The 24,963-nt window shown below is 38.9% G+C and overlaps 1 protein-coding gene across 6 annotated transcripts in view; it reads left to right on the top strand.

Annotated features, from left to right (window-relative positions):
- Positions 1–847: 847 nt before the first annotated feature.
- Positions 848–24,963, top strand: part of THOC2 (THO complex 2) — a 97,413-nt gene continuing 73,297 nt past the window's right edge. For 5 of the 6 annotated variants that reach the window (XR_004002158.1, XR_004002160.1, XR_004002159.1 and 2 more), the window contains exons 1-5: positions 848–956; positions 7,894–7,952; positions 12,379–12,470; positions 15,615–15,666; positions 22,569–22,639. Coding sequence is in view for 3 of the 6 variants with exons in the window: in XM_030576648.1 (XP_030432508.1) it covers positions 889–956; positions 7,894–7,952; positions 12,379–12,470; positions 15,615–15,666; positions 22,569–22,639 (342 nt within the window). In the remaining 3 variants the exon portion in view is untranslated. Of the gene's footprint in view, positions 957–7,893; positions 7,953–12,378; positions 12,471–15,614; positions 15,667–22,568; positions 22,640–24,963 lie in introns of those variants that run through there. The other variant, XM_030576650.1, reaches the window with a different exon arrangement.

Raw genomic sequence — 24,963 nt, forward strand, 5'->3', positions numbered from 1 at the left:
GGTGGAAAGTCGCTGGGCACCCAGTGCTTGCAATACACTGAGGAAGGAGAGTTGCTGGAGAATGTGGGTTACCATCATGAGAGGGGATTTGCTGTGGGCCCGCTGTTGTGGCAGCAGTAACTGAGGGCCTGGTGTATTTGGGGAAGTTGATGGAGGCCTGGTAAACTGCGATGTATTTGCTGGGTGGACTGCAGCAAACTTGTTGTATTCAGTGGGTGGACTACAGGAGACCAGGTGTATTTGTGGGAGATTGGTGAGGTCCCAGGATTACTGATGCCTTTGAGGGAAGGTTGCAGGGGGCCCAGTGTACTTGGGGAGCGTTGCAAGGGCCTGGTGCATTCAGTGGGCCCACTATATTGTGTGTGTGTTGGGGGTTGTTAGGGGTCCAATGTATTTGGGGAACTTGCTGGGGGCACGTTGTATTTAGAAGGGGACTTACAAAGGATCTGGTGGTATCAGTGTATTCAGTGGGTGGGCTGCGGGGGCTGGATGTTTTTGGTTGGGATGCTGTGGCCCAGTGATATTGGTGTATGAGGGAGAGTGCTGGGCCCAGGTGTTAGCGGAGTATTGGCGGGGGGGGCTGCTAGGCGTTCGGTGTTCCCCATGTCTTTGGTGGGGGGGTTCTTGGGGGCCCGGTGTTGCCGGGGTACCGAGGGGTGGGTCAGTGTCTGGCTAGGGAGGTTTGCGGGCAGGCGGCGGTGCCGTGGTCCGGCAGCAGCCACACGCTGACAGGCAGTGGGCTCTCTCGAGTTATGTCGCCGCTCGGGCCCGCGTTCTTCTCCCAGGCTGCCCCGGGCCCATTTCCCGTCATGCCTGGCGGGCCGGCCCGTCCCCTCTGACCCCGGCCCGTCGCTCCCCCATCCGGGCTCTCGGCGCCACACGGGGAAGATGGCGGCGGCGGGGGCGCTCCCTGCCGAGTGGATAAAGAACTGGGAGAAATCGGGCAAGAGCGAGTTGTGAGTGCGGGGCCGCGCGGGGGGAGCCGGGCGCTGGGGCCTGGAGCCCGGGGCCCGCCGGTCGGGCGGCAGGAGTTGGAGTCTGGGACCCGGTCGGGTGGAGGGGCCGGGAGTTGGGAACGCAGAGGGCAGGGCTCCGGGCTGCGTTCCTCACACCGCATCCCAAAGGGCTCAGCGCCCCCTACTCGGTCTGTGCCCTTTACCGGGGCGTGACCCGGCCCCCTCCCCCCGGCCCGGCTCGGCTCGGCTCGGCTCGCTGGGCTCTGGGCGCACGAGTCCTAAGCGCCCCTTCCTGCCCTTGGGCTAAGCTCCCCCGAGCGTTGCCCCCCGTTCCCCCCCAGTGCCTCCGCCCGCGGGGCTGAGCCCTAGGCTCTCGAGTTCGCCTGTCTCCGCCAGTGCCGGAGCGTTAGGCGCCCCAGTACCGAGTTTCCCCGGCAAGGCCCCAGCCCCGAAATCCTTCCATCCGAGGGACTGAACGCCCACGTCTCTTCCCCGATCCAGCCCAGGGTGGTCACTACCGTGCATGGTTCATCCCATCCTGCTGCTCCTGCGTGGGGGGCCTTTGTGTGCCAAGAAAGTTCCACTCAGTCCTCCCAAATCCATCTGGGTCCATTGGGCTTGGCAGAGAAAAGAGATGACTTGTCAGTATCACCTGGTCGACAACCTTTCAGAATGTGCCCAGTTTTCATTTATTCACTCTGAATTAAGGTTTCGTGTGCCAGTCATACATTTGAATGTTTTTAGAAGGTCTCTTTCTGTAATATATAACTAAACTATTGTTGTATGTAAAGTTTTTTTAAATGTTTAAGAAGCTTCATTTTAAATTAAATTAAAAGGCAGAGGCCTCTACCCCCCCCCCCCCCCCGACCAGTGGCCGGGACCGGGCAGTGTGAGTGCCACTGAAAATCAGCTTGCGTGCTGCCTTCGTCACACGTGCTATAGGTTGCCTACCGTGACCTAGATCCTATTCATAAGAGGTCTCCACTTTGGCAAGTTTCCTGATGGTATTTTTTGCCCGCTGTGTGTTGGGGTTGCCTCTGATCAGGAGGTTTGATTTGAAATTCACAATCTCTTCAATTTAACATTGACTTGTTACTTGGGATGAAGGTTTTTTAATACTGTAGATTAATCTGAAGAGCTCTTAAAGGCTTCCATCTCACTGCCATTTCTTAAAAGTGATGACACTTTCAAAGTTAAATTTTAAGCATAGAATATTTTGATGTGAATTTCAGTGAGACATTATAGTAGTATTCACAGCATCATTAATTTCCCTTACTCAAATTGGCATAGCTGTACAGTTCTCTTAAAAGCTGGATGAGGGGAAGAGGTGGCGAGGTGAATGGAGAATGTAGAGGCCCTCTGCAAACACCACCGTAATTCCCTCGATCTCTTCCATTTTGTAGTGAAAGGAGTGGAATAGCCTTGTTGTCAGTGCCCTTGCATCATGCTATATATAGGCTTGACATAACCATGGCTTAAACATGTTTTGATCTATACTAAAAACTAAACTGTATTATGACCAAATAAAGAAACAGCTGTATGGTAATAGGGTCCCCTGACAGTAATAACTGCAGTGTAGATGGGCCTGTAAAGAAACTAAAGTTCAAACTCCTTTTTAACTTTCCCTCTTTAGGATTCTATGTTGACAACTGAATTCACAATAAACTTGAAAGATAGTGAATAAATATAGAGACCATATATTAGCCATTGTTTACAAATTTTTATGTGTATATAGCAAGAACAATATAATATACAAATGTAATAAGCAATGTGTATTAAAATATATAAATAGATATAGCTCAGTAAATTATACAGTATTTTTCATATAACATAGGTTTCACATGCAAGGCATGTAGTCGAAACTTACTATTTTTTTTCTGGTCCAGTTCTTACTCGTGTTTGAGTTAGGAAACTGTTCAATATGATTCTTTTTTGAAAACCCTCTTATGATAGTTGGGAAATACAAATTTAATGTTGAGATATATTTCATAGTTGATTGTGTAAAGATATGTGCGTTGTTTGAAGACTCTGTAGTGCTATAAAAGCAAATTTTCAACAGTTTAGAAGGCATGGTTTAGCTTAGTCTTTGGCTATTACAGGATTCATACAGATCAGCTAAACCATTTTCTAACAAAAAGACTATCTTAAAAATATGTTACATGAAAGTATTCTAGGCTAGGCTTTGAATCCATGATTTAAAAAAACAGAACCGAATATAAAATGATTTTGGTGCACTCATGATGGCTTATCACAGTGTTACCAGTTTAAATCTTTTAAAAGTGTAGAATTGTATCTTTATCAAACATTCCAGAAGATTTCTTGCGCACCAAAATTCTAGTTTCCTTGAAAGTACATACTGAGTAAGGTTTATAGAATTTTTATTCTGAAACACTGACCAATCCCTTCTGTTAATAAAGAAAAGCAATTATTGATTGCATTTTACATTCATTTTAGATATCAAAATGAAATGCTTCAAAAATATTTTGTAACAGTTCTAGAAATGAGGAATTAGACGCTTAGAAAGGGTGCAAGGTGCTTTGCAGAAGACCTGGGACATGATTCCAGCTCTAAAGAGCTTGCAGCCTAAATTAAACGCATAGCATAACTGATTAAGTTCATAAATTATGGAAAGGGGATGAGCTGTAGAAGGACAACACCTGTATTTCCAGCAAGTAAAGCTAAGTGACAGCTGTTAGCAAAACTTGTTTTACCCATCTTTTTCATTGAGGGCAAGCTCCTATTCTCAAGCATATGTTTAGTCTTTAACCATGTTGGGGCTTGGCAGAACAGAAACAAAATATCATTCAAATAAGAACCAAGAAGTGTCTGGGGAACAATCTACGGTTAGTAGAAAGGAAAGATGAGGACAGCTAGGAAAATTCGTTGATTGCTGGTAATATAGGGTTGCTTCTGAGATCTAGCAAGATCACAGTCTGAAATGGTATGTTGGCAAAGTTATTAGTTATCTATACTTAAACATCATTTTACAAGTTGGGAATTGCCCTAATGAAACAGACCTAATAGTTTGTCTTATTTAGTGTTTTGATTATTGACTGTGACCAGTTCTGGATGCTCAAAATGCAGATATAAACAGCCCACTACATATTGCTCCTTATAAAATACTTTATAAAAGTGTGGTGATCAGATTATGCTCTGAAGCATGAGAGTTGACGGCTTTTGTAATATTAGGGCTGTCAAGCAATTAAAAAAATAAATCATGATTAATCACACTGTTAATAATAGAATATAATTTATTTAAATATTTTTGGATGTTTTCGATCATTTTCAAATATATTCAGTTACAACACAGAATACAAACTGTACAGTGCACACTTTAAATTTATTTTTGGTTACAAACATTTTGACTGTTAACCCCCCCCCCCCCCCCAAAAAAGAAATAGTATTTTTCAGTTCACCTAATACAAGTATTGTGGTGCAGTCTCTTTACCAGGAAGGTTGAACTTACAAATGTAGAGTTATGTACAAAAAAAACCCTGCCTTAAATAATAAAACAATGTAGAACTTTAGAGCTTACAAGTCCAATCAGTCCTACTTCTTGTTCAGCCAATCAAGTTTGTTTACATTTGCAGAAGATAATGCTGCCCGCTTCTTGTTTACAATATCACCTGAAAATGAGAACAGGTGTTTGAATGGCACTGTTGTAGCTGGCATCTCAGGATATTTACATGCCAGATGTGCTAAAGAGTCATGTGTACCATGATGCTTCAACCACCATTCCAGAGGACATGTGTCCATCCTGGTGAAGGGTTCTGTTTGGTAATAGTCCAAAGCAGTGAGAACCAACAAATGTTCATTGTTATCATCTGAGTCAGATGCCCTCAGCAGAAGGTTGATTTTCTTTTTTGGTGGTTTGGATTCTATAGTGTCTGCATCAGTGTGTTGCTCCTTTAAGACTTCAGAAAGCATGCAGTGAAAGTGTTCTTAAAGTGAACAATGTGCTGGGTCATCATCTGAAACTGCTATAACATGAAATATATGGCAGAATGTGGGTAAAACAGAGCAGGAGACATACAATTCTCCAGCAATGAGTTTGGTCACAAATTTAATTAACACATTATTTTTTTAAAAAGCATCATCAGCATGGAAGCATGTCCTCTGGAACGATGGCCAAAGCATGAAGAGGCATATGACTCTTTAGTGTATCTGGCACATAAATATCTTGCAACACCGGCTACAACAGTGCCATGCAAATACCTGTTCTCACTTTCAGGTGACATTGTAATTAAGAAGTGGGCAGCAGTATCTCCCCTAAATGTAAACAAACTTGTTTCTCTTAGCAATTGGCTGAACGAGCAGTAGGACTGAGTGGACTTGTAGGCTCTAAAGTTTTACATAGGTTTTTTTTAGTGCAGTTTTGTAACAAAAACCCAAAATTTGCACTTTCATGATAAAGAGAGTGCACTACAGTCCTTGTATGAGGAAAATTGAAAAATACTATTTCTTTATCATTTTTAAAGCACAAATATTTGTAATAAAAGTAATATAAAGTGAGCACTGTACTTTTTGTATTTTGTGTTATAATTGAAATTGATATATTTGAAAATGTAGAAATACATCCAAAATATGTAATAAATTTCAATTGGTATTCTGTTGTTTAACAGTGAGTAATCCAATTAATTTTTTTGAGTTAATCGCATGAGTTAACTGCGATTAATCAACAGCCCTAAATATTATCCTCGCTAGTCTGATCTTTTGTACTTTTTAAGGAGTGTTTGTTTATTTTGATAAACAAGTATGACAAATTATCAAAAAGTATGGAGTGGATCATGCTACTGTAAGTTTAAAAAATGCAATATCTGTAGTCAGCATTGACAAAGAGATTAAGACATTCAATCTGTATATTATTCTAAGCAATTTCTTTGGCCACTTTAAACAATGGGTTGATAATCAAGAGGAGCTGAAAGAGCATTCTTTGATATTTTGAGTCTCATTTCAGTTTGTCATGTTGGGAGTTTATATTTGTCTGTAGTACAGAAACAACTTAAAATCCTTGAACTTGCACTAATATCTGCTGGATCTATGGATCCTTCAGCACACAGTGGAGTTCCATTAACATCACAGTTTGTTGATCCGTTATGAAAACTGATATTGGAAGGACGTTGTGCTCCAAAGGGTCTGCCTTAGTGGATCCCAGTGTAGGATCAGGGACTTGGTTTGACTGTTAATTTTAAGCAGATAGTAGAAATGACTGCTCATAGACTGACTGTAATGTGTACTAATTAATCTACTTAATATTTAAAAAAATACATAGTAGACTGAGGATAAAGACTGGCGTGAGATCAGATGGCCTGAAATAGTTGTTTTGAAGAAATATTGATTTTGGTAAATGCTTTTAAAGGTCTATTTATCTTGGTTAATAATGAATAGAAGAAAATTCACCGTTAGTGAAAGAATGAAATAGAAGCTTCTTGGCCCCAGCTTTAGAACTAGTCCTGTCCACGTTATGTGATATGTTAGAGAGAATCTGTTGTGTTTTCTGTGACTGTAAAAAAGTAGTAATAATAATTTGAGCCATATCTTCACTTCATGTGGCACGAAAAATTCCATAATGTAGCTGTACAGTGAACCTGCTTATTGTGCAATTTCAAATGTAAATATAATGCATTTTCTTAATGTTTGACACAGTATATATATCTTTTTGTTTTTAAAATCATCTAGTCCTTTGATTGATAGAACAGCTGTTTGGACCAGATTGGAAGGGAGTTGTGTGCATTGGTTTCAAGCAGCCTGAGTGACTGGCTATGATTGTTGTATGAGCTTTCTTTAGAAGAGTTAATGTATAATTTTGGTTATGATATCAAGGAAGCCTAATATTTTTATATATAATCTGCATTATAACGTACTGCTATGAGTTTATATAGCTTTATGAGAGAATATAGAGATTGCATAGTTTTGATGCTGTCTTCATTTTTAATTCTCTCAGACTCTGAAATGAATTGTAATATATTTAAAGTTGTGCTCCTTACAAGAATATAATTTTTCTCTTGCAAACTTTAAAAAAGTCTGATTTGAGCAGTCTACTATGTTTTTATCAATGTAGGCATTTACACATTTTTTAGATCTCTGCTCTTATGTTTTGAGACCTAATCTTTCAGTGAGAACAGCGCAGGAAGATCCTGGGTACCCTTGAAGAGCATTTTTGAAGTCAAAGCCCCACCTGGGTGCACAGATAGCTATTTAAAAAAAAATAAATAATAATCTTAAAATATATAAGGTCTTCTCTTTCACAGTCCCGTGTTGTTTTTAAAATGGATACAAGGTAATTTAGAATGCTGTTGTGTAGACATATTTTTTAAAATAAGGGATTTGCACAATATAACACAGACAGTGATCCAGAGAACAGAACTCTCCAGCCTATAATTATCTTTTTATATTTTTATTCAAAGATTAAAATAGTTACTTAATAATGTGTGCACGCTCCTCCCCCTTGCTGGGATTGTGTTCTGTGAAATCATGCTTTATGCCTAGCATTAAAAAGTGAACAAATGTTTCAAACATACATATGGGTAAGAGTTCGATAATGGCCATTAGAAAGATACTTGTATGTCACTTCTTAATGAAGTGACATACAAGTATTGATATTATGTAAATGGCAGTGCTTCCTTGCCTACTTTCATGTCCTTATATTGCCTTAATTTCTCAGCTTTCTGGCAGTCATGCTGAGAAAGTGTGGCAGTCTAGAAGTTGGTGTATGGAAGTACTACTACATTTGTAACTTTTCTAAATTAAGATCCTAATTTTAGCTTTAAGTATTGAGTAAAGGTTATGTTTTGGTTTTCAACTGGTTTGGTTTGTCAAAATCTAAAATATCTAGATACATATAGAACAGCAAACAGTACTGTATAATTTTCTTTTAACTAAACTTCATGACTGATTTTGAAAACTGAAATTGTATAAAGAATATTTTTCTTTTCAGTTTGCAGTTATGCCGCATGCTCAGTGAAAATAAAAGCCATGAAAATGTGACTTTCAGAGGTAAGTTGATATCACCCAATATACGTGGAGTGTTTATATACAGCTCTACCCCGATATAACGCTGTCCGTGGGAGCCAAAAAAACTTACCCCATTATAGTGAACTTACTTTGATCCACCATAGCGCGCAGCCCCCCGCCCCCTGGAGCACTGCTTTACTGCATTATATCTGAATTTGTGTTATATCGGGTCGCGTTATAGCGGGGTAGAGGTGTATATTAAATTCATCAGGATCCAAATGTGTGCCTGGATGGAATGTCAATATGTATGGTGAACACTGCATAATAAGAAGGGCAGCTCAGTGCATACAGCAAGGAGGATATCCATTTACACAGATTCAGTTACTTTCTGTGTGACTGTTTGAGATTATGTAAAGGAAGCGCTCTGCAGACCTGCAACCAGTCTTTGGTTGGAAAGGTGGATTTCATCACCAAAGCTCCTTGTGAAGTTCCAAATGCAAAGCCCAACTGCTTACGTTTTGTGGAGAGCTGAGTTTTATTCTAAAAAGGAATTAGGTATATAAGAAATGCTTGGAACGTACAGAAGTAGCGGCTTAATAATGCAAGTATAAACTCTTAAACATATTGTTCAGTTTTCTCCTATAGAGTTATAGTTCTTAGTTTCCAATTCTGTCTTCCTTGGGTAAATATATTGCTGGTTTTAGTTTCTAAAGTTCCAATTTTAAAAAGGGTTTTAATGTTCATTCTAAAATGGGTGTACTTATAATTTTGATGGGGAGCTTTAAGAATTAGAATGATTAAAATGTTGAAGGATAAATGGAAAAGCATAATTTTTCAACATAAACAAAAGAAATTGAATTTTGTCTTTGTTTGCTCTGTATGTTTCTCTGAAAGGAAAGATTCAATATTATGGAGTCTGCAAAGCTGCTTACTTTGTTTAGGTGGTGTTTGGGGACCTTGTTAAAACAGTTGCTTGGGGAAACGATAAAAGCAGAGGGGATTATTATTATGAAATACAAATGTGATTTAATTAATTTTGCAAAATAAAAAGTATTTAATGTTAAATCAGTAAAATTGCAAAAATATATTTTAACTCCCAAATATGTTTAGAATAAGTCATTGTTTTAATACAAGGCTGATGGCCCAAAAATGAACTGTTTTCAGTCATCATCTTCCTGTATTGACTTTTATAAACTTGAGATTAAAACTTTTAATGAAATTTATAAAGTTGTCTAGAACTTACGATGTTTCCTTCTGATTGAAGAAAGTAACTAGATTTGGTGACATACTTAAAAAATTGAAATTTATGCAGTCTCTGTAATTGAGCAATTCTCATTCAATTAAAACGTATAAGGGTCTGATTCTGCTCTCACGATGTAAAATGGAAATAACTCCATTTAAATCAGTGTTTTTTGGTTATAAAACTAGTGAGAGGAAATCAGGCCCACAGTCTACTGAGGAACTCCTATTTATCTATTTCAGAAGATAAATTAGCTTGATAAGTCAAAACACTTTTTTTAAATTTTTTAATTTTTTTTATGATGCTTAGATACAACAATAGGGCTTTCAATAAAAAAATAAAACTGTGATTAATTCATATTATTTTTGTCTGAATTGTTACTACCAGCACTTCTTAAAATTCTGAGTATGTTCTATATCAAATTAAATTACTGCTTCCTTTATATATTAGAATTATTTATTTGTATTTTGATTATTATTATTGTGGTGTCCTAGAAACACCAATCAAGGATTATGGTTCCATTGGGGTATGCGCTATACAAGCAGATAGAACAGTCTGTGCCCCAAGAGTTTTTTGCTATACTTTAACATTTGCCCCGGATGCTGTTTCTCTCTCAGAATAAGTTGAGATTTAAGCTGAGAACAGAAGGTCTGTAAGTGTAATAGAGAGTGATTCTATCTCATCTGATGACTAAGGTATTAAAGTTTTTAAATTATTACTGGAGCATATGTTGACCTACTATAAAATGCTTCTTTTTGAAAATTATATATTTCAAATATCCTAAATATCCACCCAAAATTTAAACAACCCCTTCAAACATCTACTTCTGAAATAATACTATTATTTATTCAGAAGATATACCGTTTCTCAATATTGCAGCTGATCTTGGGGAAAAAAAACCCTTGGACTGTCGAGTTAGGTGACTGTCTTCGACTAACTGATCATTTTGAAGATTAGCGTAATCAATGATAGGGGATTCAAAGCAGGGGACAGGAACATAGGAGTTGTCATATTGGGTCAGACCTGAGGTTCGTATAGTTCATTGTCCTGTTTCTGACAATGGCCAGTACCATATGCTTTGGAGGAAGATGTAAGATTGCTGCAGTACGGAGGATTGAGGTTACATGTCCCCACATTAGGTCTCCTCCTGAATTCTAATAGTTAGAGATTGGCTTAAGCGCTGAAGAATTAGAGTTCCTTCATCAGAAATACTACATTAAATAAAATTAAGAACTTCTTGCCCAATTAAACAATTCCATGCTATTAATGTAACTTCAGGTTAGAGTTTTGTAATCCCAAATGTACTGAGTAGTTGGGTTACGTCAGAAAGATCCATGATCTGAGTACTCATTGAGCACACTGTTGATGTTCAGTATTTTCAACCGGGTGTTTGTATGGCAGTGTCTACATGGCTTGTTAGGAGTGTGACTTTCCCTGCTTGTGTTCACGTAGTTGCACTAACCCTTGGTGAGCTAGTATAAATAGCAGTGTAGCCACACTATGGCATTGGTTGTGGCCGTGGAGGCATGGGTGAGCCTTACCAAATATATACGCACTAGTGTCAGGTGGTTTCGTATTCATTACGACTCAACGGTGCCTCCGTGGCCACTACTAGTGCTACTGTGGCTACACTGCTATTTATATTGGTACTAGCTCAATGAGAGTGTGACGTGAGGGGCCGAATCGCACCCCTGGCTTGTAGTGTAGACATAGCCTATAATAGCAGTGTCCAAATTTACTGAGCCTCCGAGCCGCATACAACAATCTTCAGAAATTCAAGAGCTGGAGTGTGCCTGTCAGGGTTGGTGGCCTCAGCCCTGCTGGAGCCGCCTGGTGGGGTTTGGGGCTTCAGCCCCGCTGCTGCTGAAGCCCCAAGCCCTGGCAGGTGCACCCTGCTGGGCTAGAGCCCTGAGACCAGCCCCCTCCCTGCTGGGTAGGAGCCAGAGGGGAGAGACACATGGGGTCACATGCCTTCCCTCCACTTCAATTTTTGCCAGGGTTTGCTGGCCATGGTCAGGTAACATGCTGCAGCACGGCCCCCTTCCTGTAAGGCGGCTCTGGATCTGGCAAGCTGGGAGCTGTAGCCGTAGTGAGAGGCAATGGCAACTAGCTCGGAGCTGCAGGGAGAGCCGCTGCTTTGCTGCTGCCCCTCTCTGCAGCTCCCAGATGTTGCCATTGCCTCTCCATGGGGAGCTTATACCTGGGAGCTGCAGGGAGGGGCTGTTGAGGGTAGGGGGGTCATACCTAGGAGGGCATAACTCGAGCTGTTGGGAGGGACCTTTAAACTGTGCCCCTCAAATAGGTACCAGTCATCTCTGGCAGAAGTCCCTAACCCCGCCACCCCAAGCTTCCCCCCCTGCTCCAGTCTGCTAGGTGGAGAATGGGGGGACTCTGTGAACCATACTTTAACTATAAAAGAGCCTCATGTGGCTCAGGAGCAGCGGTTTGGCCACCCCTGGCCTATAATATAATTATACGCATAATGAAAATGTACCTCCTTTGTGTTTTGGCTTTTAGTCAAATCAGTTATTATAAATGTATTACTCACACTGTAATAAGTGTGTTAAAGACAATTCTCTATACCTTTAAAATAGTGTAGCCATCTGTTTTTGACTTGTTGGAATCACGTGTACAAAACAAGCATGTATTTAATCTTCTATAATTCTCCCTAAACACACAAGGAGCAGTGAAGAACTTTGCAATTTAATATAACGCTCTGAAGCATGTGACATTACTTAGTCGTAGAAGTTTTTCTCTCACTTTTCTCTCTGCAAAGTATTCAGCCTGACAAATTGTTACTCAGTTATTAATTTTCCACCTAAAGAAGTGGATATTGGTTATCTTAATTTTTATAGCTGCAACTTAGTTTATTATAGTATTTTTCCTGTGTCATGATGTAATCTCTAATTTATGTAGACTATGCAAATGTGTCTTTATGTTGAACTTTAGCCAGTTAAACTCATATTGTTGTGCATGAGACTGGTGTAATAATTCATCCCATTTTAGTCTATGGCATTTAACTTTCTTTCCATAGAATCTCTAGGGCAAGGACCATATTTTGCTGTGTGCTTGTACAGTGCCTTGTACTGTGAGGCCAGATTGGGACCTCAAACCGCTGCTTTATACAAAAAAAATAATCTGGTTGAAGTGGGGAAAAAAGTAGATTTTCCCTAGAAGTTAGACCAAGGATTACCTAACACTTGTGATCCTATGTTTTATGTTTGACAGATATCCAGCAGGCTCTATATGAGCTTGCAAATCACGTTGTCAAGGGAAACCTAAAGCACGAGCAAGCTTCTAATGTTCTCAGTGATGTTATAGTAAGTATATATTTGTACTACTTGCTGTAGGTTTGTTTAATATTTTAGTTAGCTTATTACTTATGGAAGTCAGAGTAAATGGTAAACCAGCAGAAACACACCAGACCCTGCAGATGTAGTTCCTTAAAACTTATAAAGAAACTGCTTTTACTCTTGGGGCTTGTACAAACTAGCTCTTAGTTCAGTATAACTCAAGTGCTCAGGGGTGTGAAAAAGCCACTCCCCGAGTGACCTTAGTTGCATCATTCTGAGCGCCGGTGTGGACAGCGCTGTTTCAGTGAGGGAAGCTTTCCTGCTAACATAGCTACCACTGCTTGGGGAAGTGGACTTGGAAGTGTAACTGCATGCCAGATACTCTGCCCATCTTGTTCTATCCCTCTCCAACTCCCTCCCAACCCCCCTCCAAATTAAGGTGATACTTTTGACTGTTAAACTTATGCTGAAACTATAAGGTGTTAAGGTCTACTATGTGTTGTGAAGAGAGAGGGAATGAAAACACTGAAATGACAAATATTACTTGTATACAATTATAACTGTTGTGCCAAGAACACTGTAAATAATATGTTGGTGATGCTTCATCTTTCCTGTTGAAGTGCACTGTAATAAATGACAATTTCCCAAGGCTAGGTTAAAATGGTATTCGTGGAAAGTATATTGAGGCTCATCTGGTGAAAATCTGAAGAGAGAAACACGTTTTATAGACATACATGGGGGGAAATTCTTGACTGGGAAGTTGGGATCTTTTGTAACTTTTTTGTTCTTTTGTGTACCCACAATGCTAGCGAAGCCTTTCAGTTTTACAATTGGTACTTTTACTATAGAAAATAGTTTAGATACTAGAATGTTCAGGCGGGAGGATGGGTATTTAGGGTAGCTATAGAAAAGCGTTGTGGGCTTTTTAGCTAATGCTATGTCTGATTTATGTGGAGCTAACTTAAATTTCCAACATATTTAAAAATACCTCAGTGCTGAAGCTATGAGGCGGGGGGAAGAGGGTGGATTGATTTAGATAACCTGTTTTAATTTTGTTTGGCTGTTGTGCTTTTTAGGTATTTTCCTAAAGAGAGGTTGATTTTCACTGGTTGGTAACCATTAAAACATATTGATTTGCAACTGAATACAGCCATTATGCTAATTTTGGTATTTCTTTTTGCTGACCTGAAGGATATGCTATATGTAACTACTTTTTTCTCATATTGTATAATTGTATATCTGATGAGCACTTAATTAGATTCTAAGTTTTTACTTCTTTATTATGTTAAAAAATGGTGAGTGATGCATTTCTTATTTACTAAATGATTATTGTTTTGGATTTTTGCCCAGTTGTATTTGGATGGAAACTGGAATTCAACTAAAAATGCACAAAACTAGTTTTACGTCACTTAAAAACTACTTGCTTACAAAATCAGATGTAAAAATATGAAAGTGTCACAGCACACTATTACTGAACAGTTGCTTACTTTCTCATTTTTAACATACAGTTATAAAATAATTGGAATATAAATATTGTACTTACATTTCAGTGTATAGTATATAGAGCAGTATAAACAAGTTGTATGAAATTTTAGTTTGCACTGACTGCTTTTGTGCTTTTTATGTAGCCTGTTGTAAAACTAGACAGATATCTTGATGAGTTGATGTATCCCCGGACGACGTCTGTGTACTCCGAGGGGTACATATACACCTGGTGAGAACCACTGCTGTAGGCTACCCCAGCAACTTCCACCAGTACAGTAGTTTGAATATCATTAAATTCTGGCAGCAAACATATACTGTTTGAATATTATTTTTTATTTAAATGATATAATAGATTTGAAGTAAATTTAGTAATTAACATAGATTCTCAATTTCAGATTTAAATAGATTTATTTTTAAAAAGAAAACCATGTATGATTTAATTTAAAACAAACTGTTTTTTTAATTTAATTTTTTTAATCTACCCCGACTTATGTGGCATTGTCTTTTCAATATACTCATCTGAGGGTGAAACGGGAACCCCAAGATCTGGAGTTACTGTGTGGTAGTGTTTGGGTATATAGCGTATGGTGTCAGTTTGGCAGATGATTTGTTACATGAAGCCATTTCTTAAATTCTCTGATTTTTAACTTAGAAATTAAGGGAGATGTTCAGAGGCACAAATGGCATTTAGGGTACCTACGTTCTCTTGACTTAGGATACCTGTCTGTCATTTTTGCCTTTGGCACTCCACCTCTTATTTACACCATTTCTGAAACAGTCACTGTTGTTAAGCGGTATTCAGTCATTTTAACTTTAATGAAATGTGTGTTTTATATGTTTATATAAGTTAAAAAGAATATGGTTCGGATTTTGTAAGTGCAAAAGTCAGAACTTTGATTTGTTTGTGACACTTCATAGTTTTGAATAATTATCAAAATGAATAAAACTGGCTGTGGACGTGCTTTAAACTGTAAACTTGGAAAATCATGTTTAGGAAATTCAATGTACTGTTGATGCACAGTACATTCTTAAAATAATTTTAAATTTTGATTATTAATCAAAACTTTTTCAAAGGTAGCTGGCTTAAAGTATTCTTCAATATGCTGTTCAGGCAAAAGAATATCCTTAAGGTATGCAGAATGTCATTTCTGTTTAACTGTATATCTCCCCCCTTAGAATAACAAAAAGAACCCAAACCAAGTTAATTGAATCTTAATGATGCACTCAAAAAAGGCATCTTTGGATTGAAGAATAAATATAAAATACTTAGGTTCCAAAACTGAATTGTAGAAGCACTTGAAAACAGGGACTTAAAATGGTCGTGTCTTGTCAGCTTCTAATAACAGCATTTCTAATTCAGTGCACTTTTAAAACTTATGCCATATACTCAGACATGAGTTTAACTGTCCTTGAGATTTTTCTTACTGGATTTTTCTTTCAGTACTTTTCAGCTCACTTGATAATGGTTTCCTTTGTATTAATATGTTCTTTTGTATTTTACCAAACACATCAGGCACAATAGATAGTTAAACCACTCCTGTTCATTGATTTAACAAGAGTAATGTTAGTGGATCTAAATTGACATTTCTGTCAAGACTCTATTTCTTTATTAAAATAATAGACTAAAATATTCTTATTTCACATTGTAGTATTCCTGCATTTACTGTCTCTTTTTGTTTTTGTTAGGAATTTCGGGATGACATGTCCTCCATCCTTGCTGATGTATTCTGCATATTGGGTAGGTTTCTTTCTTCCTTTCATCACACTGAAGGAGAAGTGTGTGTTGCATAGTAAAACACTACTTATGCCTTACCAAACTATATGGTTCGTTGTTTAGAAGTCAAGGAAATTGATGATAGTAACAATCTGTTTGAACAGAACTATTATGCAGCTCCCTAGAACTAGCAGAGTTGAAGTTTCTGCCATTAGTACTAATGCATTGGTGCAGTGTGTCAGGCAATCCAAATTTCCAGACAACAGAGGCAGATTACTGGTCTTAATGACTGACTATTTTTAGCTGAAGATTTTTTGGTAGTTTCCCAGCAATCTCTAGGCTTTATCTGCCCTTTATTGTAGTTTTGTGGAAGGATCCATGTTGGAGATGAGGCTCTTATTTACAAAAATTCCTTTCAGAACTCCCAATAAAAGGAGCAACATATGTATATTTCTGTCCTGATTTTGCAACCTTTTCTCATTCCAATAATCCCATTTAAGTCGATGGTAATAAGTGCACAAAAAAGTTACAGAAGCTTGCTCTTAGAGGTTGTGAAGTCACTGACTTAGCAATAGTAACTATAATTATGACTTTTAAACAAAAGCTCTTATAAACTTGTTAATCATAATTTTTCTTTAATTCTTACAAATCCAGATTGTAAATGGTAATGGTAGTTGCTGTTGTAGCTGTATTTACACTTATGCTGTTACTGAAATGGAGCTTAGTCTTACATTATACCTATTGTTCAGAAATACAGTCAGCTGGGTAGGTACAGGAAGAAAAATGAGTATAGACAAAACAAATACTTTAAAGATCAGATGCAAGAGAAAAAAGTACACTTTATTCTTTTACAATATATGAAGTTGACCAAAACTTTTCTTTTTATAGAGGTATATAAAATCATGAGTGATGTGGAGAAAGTGGATAAGGAAAAGTTATTTACTTATTCCCATAATACAAGAACTGGGGGTCACCAAATGAAATTAATAGGCAGCAGGTTTAAAACAAATAAAAGGAAGTTCTTCTTCACGCAGTGCACAGTCGACTTGTGGCACTCCTTACCTGAGGAGGTTATGAAGGCTGGGACTATAACAGTGTTTCAAAGAGAACTGGATAAATTCATGGTGGTTAAGTCCATAAATGGCTATTAGCCAGGATGGATAAGGAATGGTGTCCCTAGCCTCTGTTTGTCAGAGGATGGAGATGGATATGGCAGGAGAGAGATCACTTGATCATTAACTGTTAGGTTCACTCCCTCTGGGGCACCTGGCATTGGCCACTGTCGGTAGACAGATACTGGACTAGATGGACCTTTGGTCTGACCCAGTACGGCTGTTCTTATGTTCTTATGTTTCCCTCTATCTACTAAAAGTTCTTCCTGCCTTTTTTTAACCGTAGAAAGATGTCATAATTTACCTTGTTTTTAATTAAGATATTTTATTGAAATTTTCAAACAGCCTATATAATATATAAAACAAACTAAGAAGATACTTGCAGGCTTGATGTAAATCCACATATATCTGGAATAACATGTACTATGAAAACACAGCTACTAAAAAAGTACCTCCTGCCACAGTCAGATCCGTGTGGGCAGACCCTTGTGCCTCAAAGATCAGATTACCCCAAGAGAGTCAATCTGTGTACAAAAATAAATAAATATGAAATGGTATAAAACACAAGGCAAAGAATATTGTGTTCTAGTTCTTTAGTCAAAGGATGAACAGTCATATCTTTTAAGCAGTTTATGTAGAAATTTTGGTAATTTTTACAAAAGTGGTGCCAACTGACCTATGAAAAATTTATTATATAAGAAGATTCAAATTCAGGAAGATTTAAAATTAGAAGAAACATAGCCCACCCATTTCAAAGGAATATTCTTTCTAGCTACAGTGATAGCAATCAGAAGAGCTGTTTCTTCCCATACCATCAAACATATGAACTCTGTAATTTGATAAGTAACCTGATCTGTTCTGAGTGCATTTCTGGCGGGAGGTCCAATTTGTGTTCAATTTCATATATATACATTTAATGAGATAAAGATTCTGAAAAACAGTATTAAACTGTAGTTCAAAAAGTTAAATTGAATTGAGATGTGAGTTTAGTTGAGTGAGTGATCTTGCAGTTTCATTTGACTAATGAGAGACAGTGAGTCTTCTCTTAAAGATATTTAAGATTTTGTTATCCAGGAATATATAGCATTTTACCCAAAACTGCTAACATCACTGAAGTACTGGCCCAGCTACTACCATTAGTATCAGCAGCAACATCTTCTCTGTTTTTGGTTTGATATCTGTATGGACACCAAGAAACTCTTGAGACTGTTCTTTTTCTTTCTTTTCCAGATTTGTAATCTACATGAATGTGTATAAATGTAACTACTAATTTCATTTAGGAAACTGACTTTTTTCTCCTCCTTTATGTTGGAGGGCTCTGATATTGTGCATTATTGCCAAAATCCTGCAGCAAAAACATGCGTATTTTGGATCTGATTTTTTCAAATGTAAATAAATAAGCAGAAACATTTGGAGCTGGGAAAGAGAGCCCATTTGTACATAAAGGAGCCATAAAGGGGATGTCATCTTGCTTTGCCTATCACCTGAGTGCTCAACAGTAGCTGTTGAGAGAGTTGTGGCTACAGGAGATGATATTGCTGGCCTAGCCTACCCTAAATTGTTTCTGAAAATGGGATCCTTGGGATCACTCAAATTCTCCATTAGTAGAAACAAGGGATTGGCAAAAAAAGACCTTTTTTAATGTCTCGTGATCGATATCACTCTAGCTTCTATATTAACATAATTTTGATTGATTTTTATGGTGAAGATTGTGGGCTTATTAATATCCCTGAATTAAATAGTTCTGGAATTTGTTCTTTTTAAAAATGTCAGGGAAAATGAGGACTAGTTTGTGCATTAATGATCTTCCCTGAGATAGGGGTTATGCATTGTTGCACTGTGTCTGGAGTAGTTCAGGAGAGAGATTGTGACTCAGGGCTAATCTATACTACTGTGCTACATCAGCTCATCTGCACCAATGCACGTCTGGGGAAGATATGCTATGCTGACAGGAGAGGCATAATTACTCCACCTCAGTGAGAGGCAGCAACTATGTTGGCGGGAAAGCGTCTCCCGCTGATGTACCACTAGTGTGGACAGTGCTTAGGTTGACGTAACTTGCATTGCTTGTGGGGGTGGCTTTTTCACACTTCCTCCACCTCCCAACCCCTGAGTGACATAATTTACATCGCCTTAAGTGGTAGTGTACACAGACCTTCAGTTTGACTGCTGATCTGGGAAAAGTGTGAACTTCACTGGCTCTGTACCTAGCTTAGTGTATGTTTTCTGACATGCCTACCTAAATATGCTCTATGCTTCTATAGAGGCTGCTTCATTCACCTTCTGTATTGTGAGCAGTGTAGCGGGTAGTAAGCATCAAACTGCTGAATGAGCTTTAGGGTAGGGAAGGCTGTGCCTCCCCAAACAGCTTGGCCCCGCCCCCTATCTGACCCCAGCTCACTTCCTGCACCCCTCAGAATCCCAACCCATCCTGCTCCTTGTCCCCTCACCACCACCCTCCCCGAGACCCCCTCCCCAACCACCACCCCGGGACTCCACCCCCTCCCCCACCTCCCTGTTTCCTGACTACCCCGACCTTCGCTGAGTCCTGACAGACCCCCAGAATGCCCACGATCCAACTCCTGTCCCCTGACCGTCCCCCCCCCGAACCTCTGCCCCCCTCCCTGTGCCCTGACTGTTCCCAGGACTCCCTACCCCTTATCCAACCCCTCCCCTGGCCCCCTGCTATGTTACTTACCCCTGCCTCTCCAGTCTTCCGGAGCCTCAGCGCGCCGCGTCCAGTAGCAGCCCTGGACAGTGCTGCAGTGGTGTGATTCCAGCGGGGCCCCGAAACTCACAGCCTCACCCCCTTACCACGTGGCTCCGAGCGGGGTGGAGCTCAGGCCCCGCTAGAGCCATGCCGCTTTAGCTTTGTCCAGGGCTGCTCCTGTACGTGACACACTGAGGCGCCGAAGGATGGGGGAAGGCGGGGCCGGAGCATTCTCTTGGAGGCCCCTTCTGGGCCCGGGGCCTGGGGAAAATTGCCCTACTTGCCCCCTCCTCTGAGCAGCCCCGGATTTGTGTTATCTAACATCATAAAACTATCACTGATCCCCTTGGCCTTAGCCGTGCTGTTTTGGCACTGGTTCAGTCTGAATATAGCAAGTCTTAAACATGTCACTTCAATTCCAAGTCAAATTAAGTTCTGCAGAAGAGCCGTTAGGGTTTTCTCTTAGTAAATGCAAACTAAATCCAAATTTCTTAGTGGCTTCCCGGGGAGAGCTTCCTGACTAGAAACTTGAACCTCACATTGCCAAGTGTGGCAGCTGATCTAAAGAAGTTCAGCCACAAAGGCTGCGCCTTATTTTCAAGGGCATGTGCTCATCTCTGCTTGAGATAGTTAATACCTGACTGTACTCAAAGATTTCATATATGCCCTATGACTGGGACAGTTCTCCACTGGCTATTGAAGCTGGGGAAGAAGCTTTTAAAGGGGGCTACTACCTTAAAGTATTGCACGTACCCTTTAACAGCTCTATTCTGGAGGTCAACAGGGAGAAAAATCACAAAACGAGGGAGATATGGGACTGGAGTGGGTGGTAGCCCCAGCCACACTCCAGCAATCAGGAAAAGGCAGAAAGGCACCCTCTTCACTGCCAAGTAACTTTTTTTTTTTTTTTTTTTTTTTAAACCTGGTCATAGCTTTGGGCCCCGTCAGTCTCATCTGTAGCTATGCAGGTGAGTCGTTTCAGCCCTAAGCTGCACAGCCTTTCTTGAGGAGAACAGGAAAACTGTCTTGGGAATTGATAGCAGATATGGTCTGGTAACTTGCATGACCTACCACGTTGCTCCCAAGATTGAAGGGAAGGGGAAAAGGTTTGCTTTCCATCACAAGCCACCCTGTTCATCTGAACGTCTGCCTACTACAAGACCAGCACATGTATCTGAGCTCATGTGACTCTGAGCAATGGCTGTATTGTACCAGAAGAGAGACTTCATTTAAGGAACCACTGCCATGGTCTTCAAACTATGTGGTCAAATACGCTATCTTTTAAAAACAATCATGCTCTTTATGTGCACTTCATTTCTCACCATTGATATATCTGAGTGAAAATAGATTTCCCTCCAGTATGTATCCATCATTGTCTTGCCTGATTTGAAATCCTCATTTGCTGTGACTTTTAAACACACAGTTTTTCACACTTTTTCTTTCTTCATCCCAAATCCACAATCATGGAACAGGAGATGCAGAAAAATTCACAACATTTTAATGGGGTTTGGATAAAATGTATTGTTTGCTATAATAATACAGTAGTGGGTATGCTATCACTTGTAATTTTTAAAACTGTGCTGGTCAGAGCATTTCAGGATGAATCTATACTGAAAGGGGGGATAACTTAATAGACTTTGGAGATGACAGTACCTAGGAATCTAAGATTGTGTCAATGGAAGAAAAGTCAAGAATGTGAACTGAGAAAAAAAAATTGAGGATGCATTTCAGGTGCCTTATCTCTATAGAATTATGGAAGCATGTAACAGAAGAGTAAAACACATCTAGCTAGTATTATAAAGATCATAATGTTAAGGCAGTCTTCTAGCACATTTAATGATACTCAGTCCAGACTCTGTCAAACTGAACTCAACAGGTTATGGCAGTGGTTTTCAAACATTGTTTGAAGCCCCTGTTGTGAATGAGTGGGCAATCTGCCTGCATCTCTCGGCATTTTCTCCTTGTTTCTGCTCTCTCTCCATTTTTCTATCTGTTTTTTCCCCTTGCATTTTCTTGTAGGTTTTTCCTTTTCTGCTCTTCCCTGTCTTGATGAATTAGAGGTATCTAAACTGCTCTAGACCGGAGTAGTTTATTGGTTAGTGTGTAGTGGAATGTGTGCTCCTGTATGACCTGATTAGCTGCCTGAACAGCTCTCTCATGTTACTGCATCAACAGCTGACTGTAACAGCAGAAAGAAGGAAAGAGAGGATGTGGAGAAAAAGCACAGGAAGGGTAGACCAGTGACGTAGGGGGAACCGATAACTCTTTACCAGCTTCAGATAGAGAGAATGTTTATACTGTACAGAGTATAATAGAATCTCAGATTTATGAACACTTCAGGAATGTAACTAAACAAAATGTTATAGTTCTTTCAGAAGTTTACAACTGAACATTGACTTAATACAAATCTGAAACTTTACTATGCAGAAGAAAGTTGCTTCTTTTAACCATCTTAAATTTAAATGAAAGAAGCACAGAAAGTTTCCTTACTTTGTCAAATCTTTTTTTTAAACTTTCCCTTTTTTTAGTAGTTTGTTTAGCACACAACAGTACTGTACTGTATTTGCTCTCACCCTCTGATTGCGTACTTCCAGCTCCAAATGAGGTGTGTGATTGACCGGTCAGTTTTGTAACTCTGAGGTTCTACTGTATGTTGGTTTCCCTACCTCCTGGTCTTATCCCTCCTTCTACCAGCTGTATCTACTGCTGGTCATAGGCCTCACTCAGACAGGGAGAAGGGCAAGAAAAAAGTGAATTCTCTTCTGTAATTCATTCTTGTCTCCAGCATTTTTGCCACCAGTGTTAACAACCAATGGATTTATAGCTGTGCAGTGTGTGAACTCTTTTATCAATAGAATCAGCCACTAAATAGTACAGTAAGCCGAATGTTAATGAATGGTTAGACTAGGCACAGAATCAGAATGTTAATTATAACTGAATCTTAAACTCTAATATGATGTGCAAGCAATTTTTACCAGGATTCATCACAAAAGGAAGAATGGGCCTTCTACATTGCAGTGGAGAAATCAGAGAGAAACCAAAAAGATATGTCTCCATGACCAGTAATGTCTCATTTTCCCCTTCCCCATATTCCTTTACTTCAGATATCGAAACAAGTTGTTTAGAAGAAAAAAGCAAAAGAGATCATTTTACGCAACTGGTGTTAGCCTGTTTGGTAAGTTGTACTTACATACTTCTTGGGTAGCAAAAAACTTCCATGTTAAAATATGACAAGAAAATTGAAATTGATGTCTTTTACCAGATATTTTTTTAGGGAAAAAATTGAATGTAATGTAATTATTTAGTTTATTTTTAAATTATTACTTATTTTGTAAGAAATACCGTGTATGTATGCGACATATGCTAAATTGTTGTGTATTTCAAACCACAAGTTTTTATTGCCAAGAGAATAACCACAAAATTATTTCATCCTTATAGTCAGAATGTTTGTTAGTGTGAGGTAAAGCAGAATAACAGATTAGATAGACCAGTTGTCTTAGCGCATATGGCAAATCCTGTGGTTCTTTATTATGTAGACTTATAAGAACAGAGAACTATTTTAAGTAGTTGCACTATAATTGCACAGAATGACTAGTCATTAGTTTCAGGCAAAATAGTTTGTGAACAATAGTGTGTGTTCTTCCTTCTGCAAATTTACTCCTTTTTTATTGGTTAATTCTTTCCCACAAAATAAAGATCACAGAGGAAAGAATTAGATAAATTGTCTGTCTAGAACTTTAATGATCCTTAATTTGTCACAGTTTTTCTAGATTTAGTGAATATGTGAGATGTGAAATTCCAAAACCTGTTGTAATGAACTAAATTTAATTATAGCCTTTCCCTCTCCCTATCATTATTAGAGGCACTCTTGTTATGTGAAAGTGCCATTTTGGACCTGATATGTGCCTTATTTGTATAAAACAGCAGTTCTTTTCTTACGTTGTGAGTTTTAGTTTGTGTAAGATGCTGTTTTATTAAAAATGTGTATTGTGTTCAAGTTTTTGTTGCGTTTTTATTAGCTGTCAAAATATTAAGCCCCATTGATCACTGGATGGACTCAAATTACTTTACAGCTGAAAATATCCATTATAGTAGTCGTCAATTTTTTTTCCCCCATATTTTGGACCATTTCTGAAGATGGTGATGCTCTCACAGACACCTCCCTTCCAATTTTGATTCCGCATCTGGGCTACAAATACAGTGTTTGGTTAGTTAATAAAGGCCTGTTAGGCCAGTGTTAGACTTGATGGAAAATAACCTTGTTTTTATATGATTGCTGAAGTGGCTTGGTTCTACCTGTTTTTTTCTACACTATTTGTTTCCTTGTCTGAGCACTGGACTGTATTTTAATAATATAACTGGGGCTTAACCTACAAACCTTTTATCTGGATTTTGAACATGACCTTTCCTATCCCCAGTGCTTGGATATATTCATTTTTTGGTTTTGCTATTATGACAATACCAATGACTAAATTTGGATCTAGGTTTGGATTCCAATCTCTCACCTTACTAAAATTTGAGGTTTTGAGATACAGGATTTTTCCTTTTGGGAGCATTTCTAATCGGTATAAAATATCCGCTGAGTGCTTGCATCCCAGACTGTTCTTATATCTCCACATCCATTTGCAGTTAGGTCTGGTCCTCCTTTGTGTTTGCTGCTAATCTGTTTTTTGTGTTGTTTGCTGATGTGACTGTGGTGGAATTTGTACTGGAGAAACGTGACAACATTAAGCCACCTCGCAGCACGTCCTTTTTTTGTTTAGTTGGTCAAAGAGACTCTGGAAGCCCTTACTGTCTTGCATGGGACTACAAGTAGCAGAACCCATTACTTCACCATTGGAACAAAAGTAGATTTGCACATCACTTTGAAGTGTTGCTCATACTTCAAGTGGCTCACAGATTGGGAACCGTATTATAGACAGCCAACAGGTGATAGTTGGTCTCATTTGAGCATAACATGGTGGATACTGTTAAAAACTAATAATAATTAATTATTTCCAGGGAATAAAATATGACTCTCAAGCTCAAGTACTTTGGGCTCATATAGATGGGTTGAGAGCTTGCTTTGTTTGTTTTTGTCTTTGAGTAGTCAATCTAAAAATGTTCACTTATCCTGCTATCTGTCGTTTGGATACCATTATAGGGCATCTGGAATTTAATATCAGTGCTACCAAAGGATTTCTACAGGAACTATTTTGAAAAGTGGTAGAATTTTAATAAAAATGTTTAAATTTTCAAATTCTATAGGATAGTTAAAAAAAAAAAAAAAGATAACATTTTCTGTTAATTGACAGATTTTTTCCATCAAGGTGTGTATTGGTGTTCTGCTGGACATCTCCTTGGTGCAGCCTCTTTTGTGTCTAGGAGTTGACCTTTTCCACCATGTAGAATAAGACTTTAGTTGTAAGAAGCTTCGGCATATGAAAATGAGTGTTGCACTTCTTTTTCAAAGCATGTGAAGAGAATATATAGTGATTTTAGCCACAGGCAAAAGTTTTA

The sequence above is a fragment of the Gopherus evgoodei genome, chromosome 9 (assembly GCF_007399415.2).
Source record: "Gopherus evgoodei ecotype Sinaloan lineage chromosome 9, rGopEvg1_v1.p, whole genome shotgun sequence".
NCBI classification, from domain to species: Eukaryota; Metazoa; Chordata; order Testudines; family Testudinidae; genus Gopherus; species Gopherus evgoodei.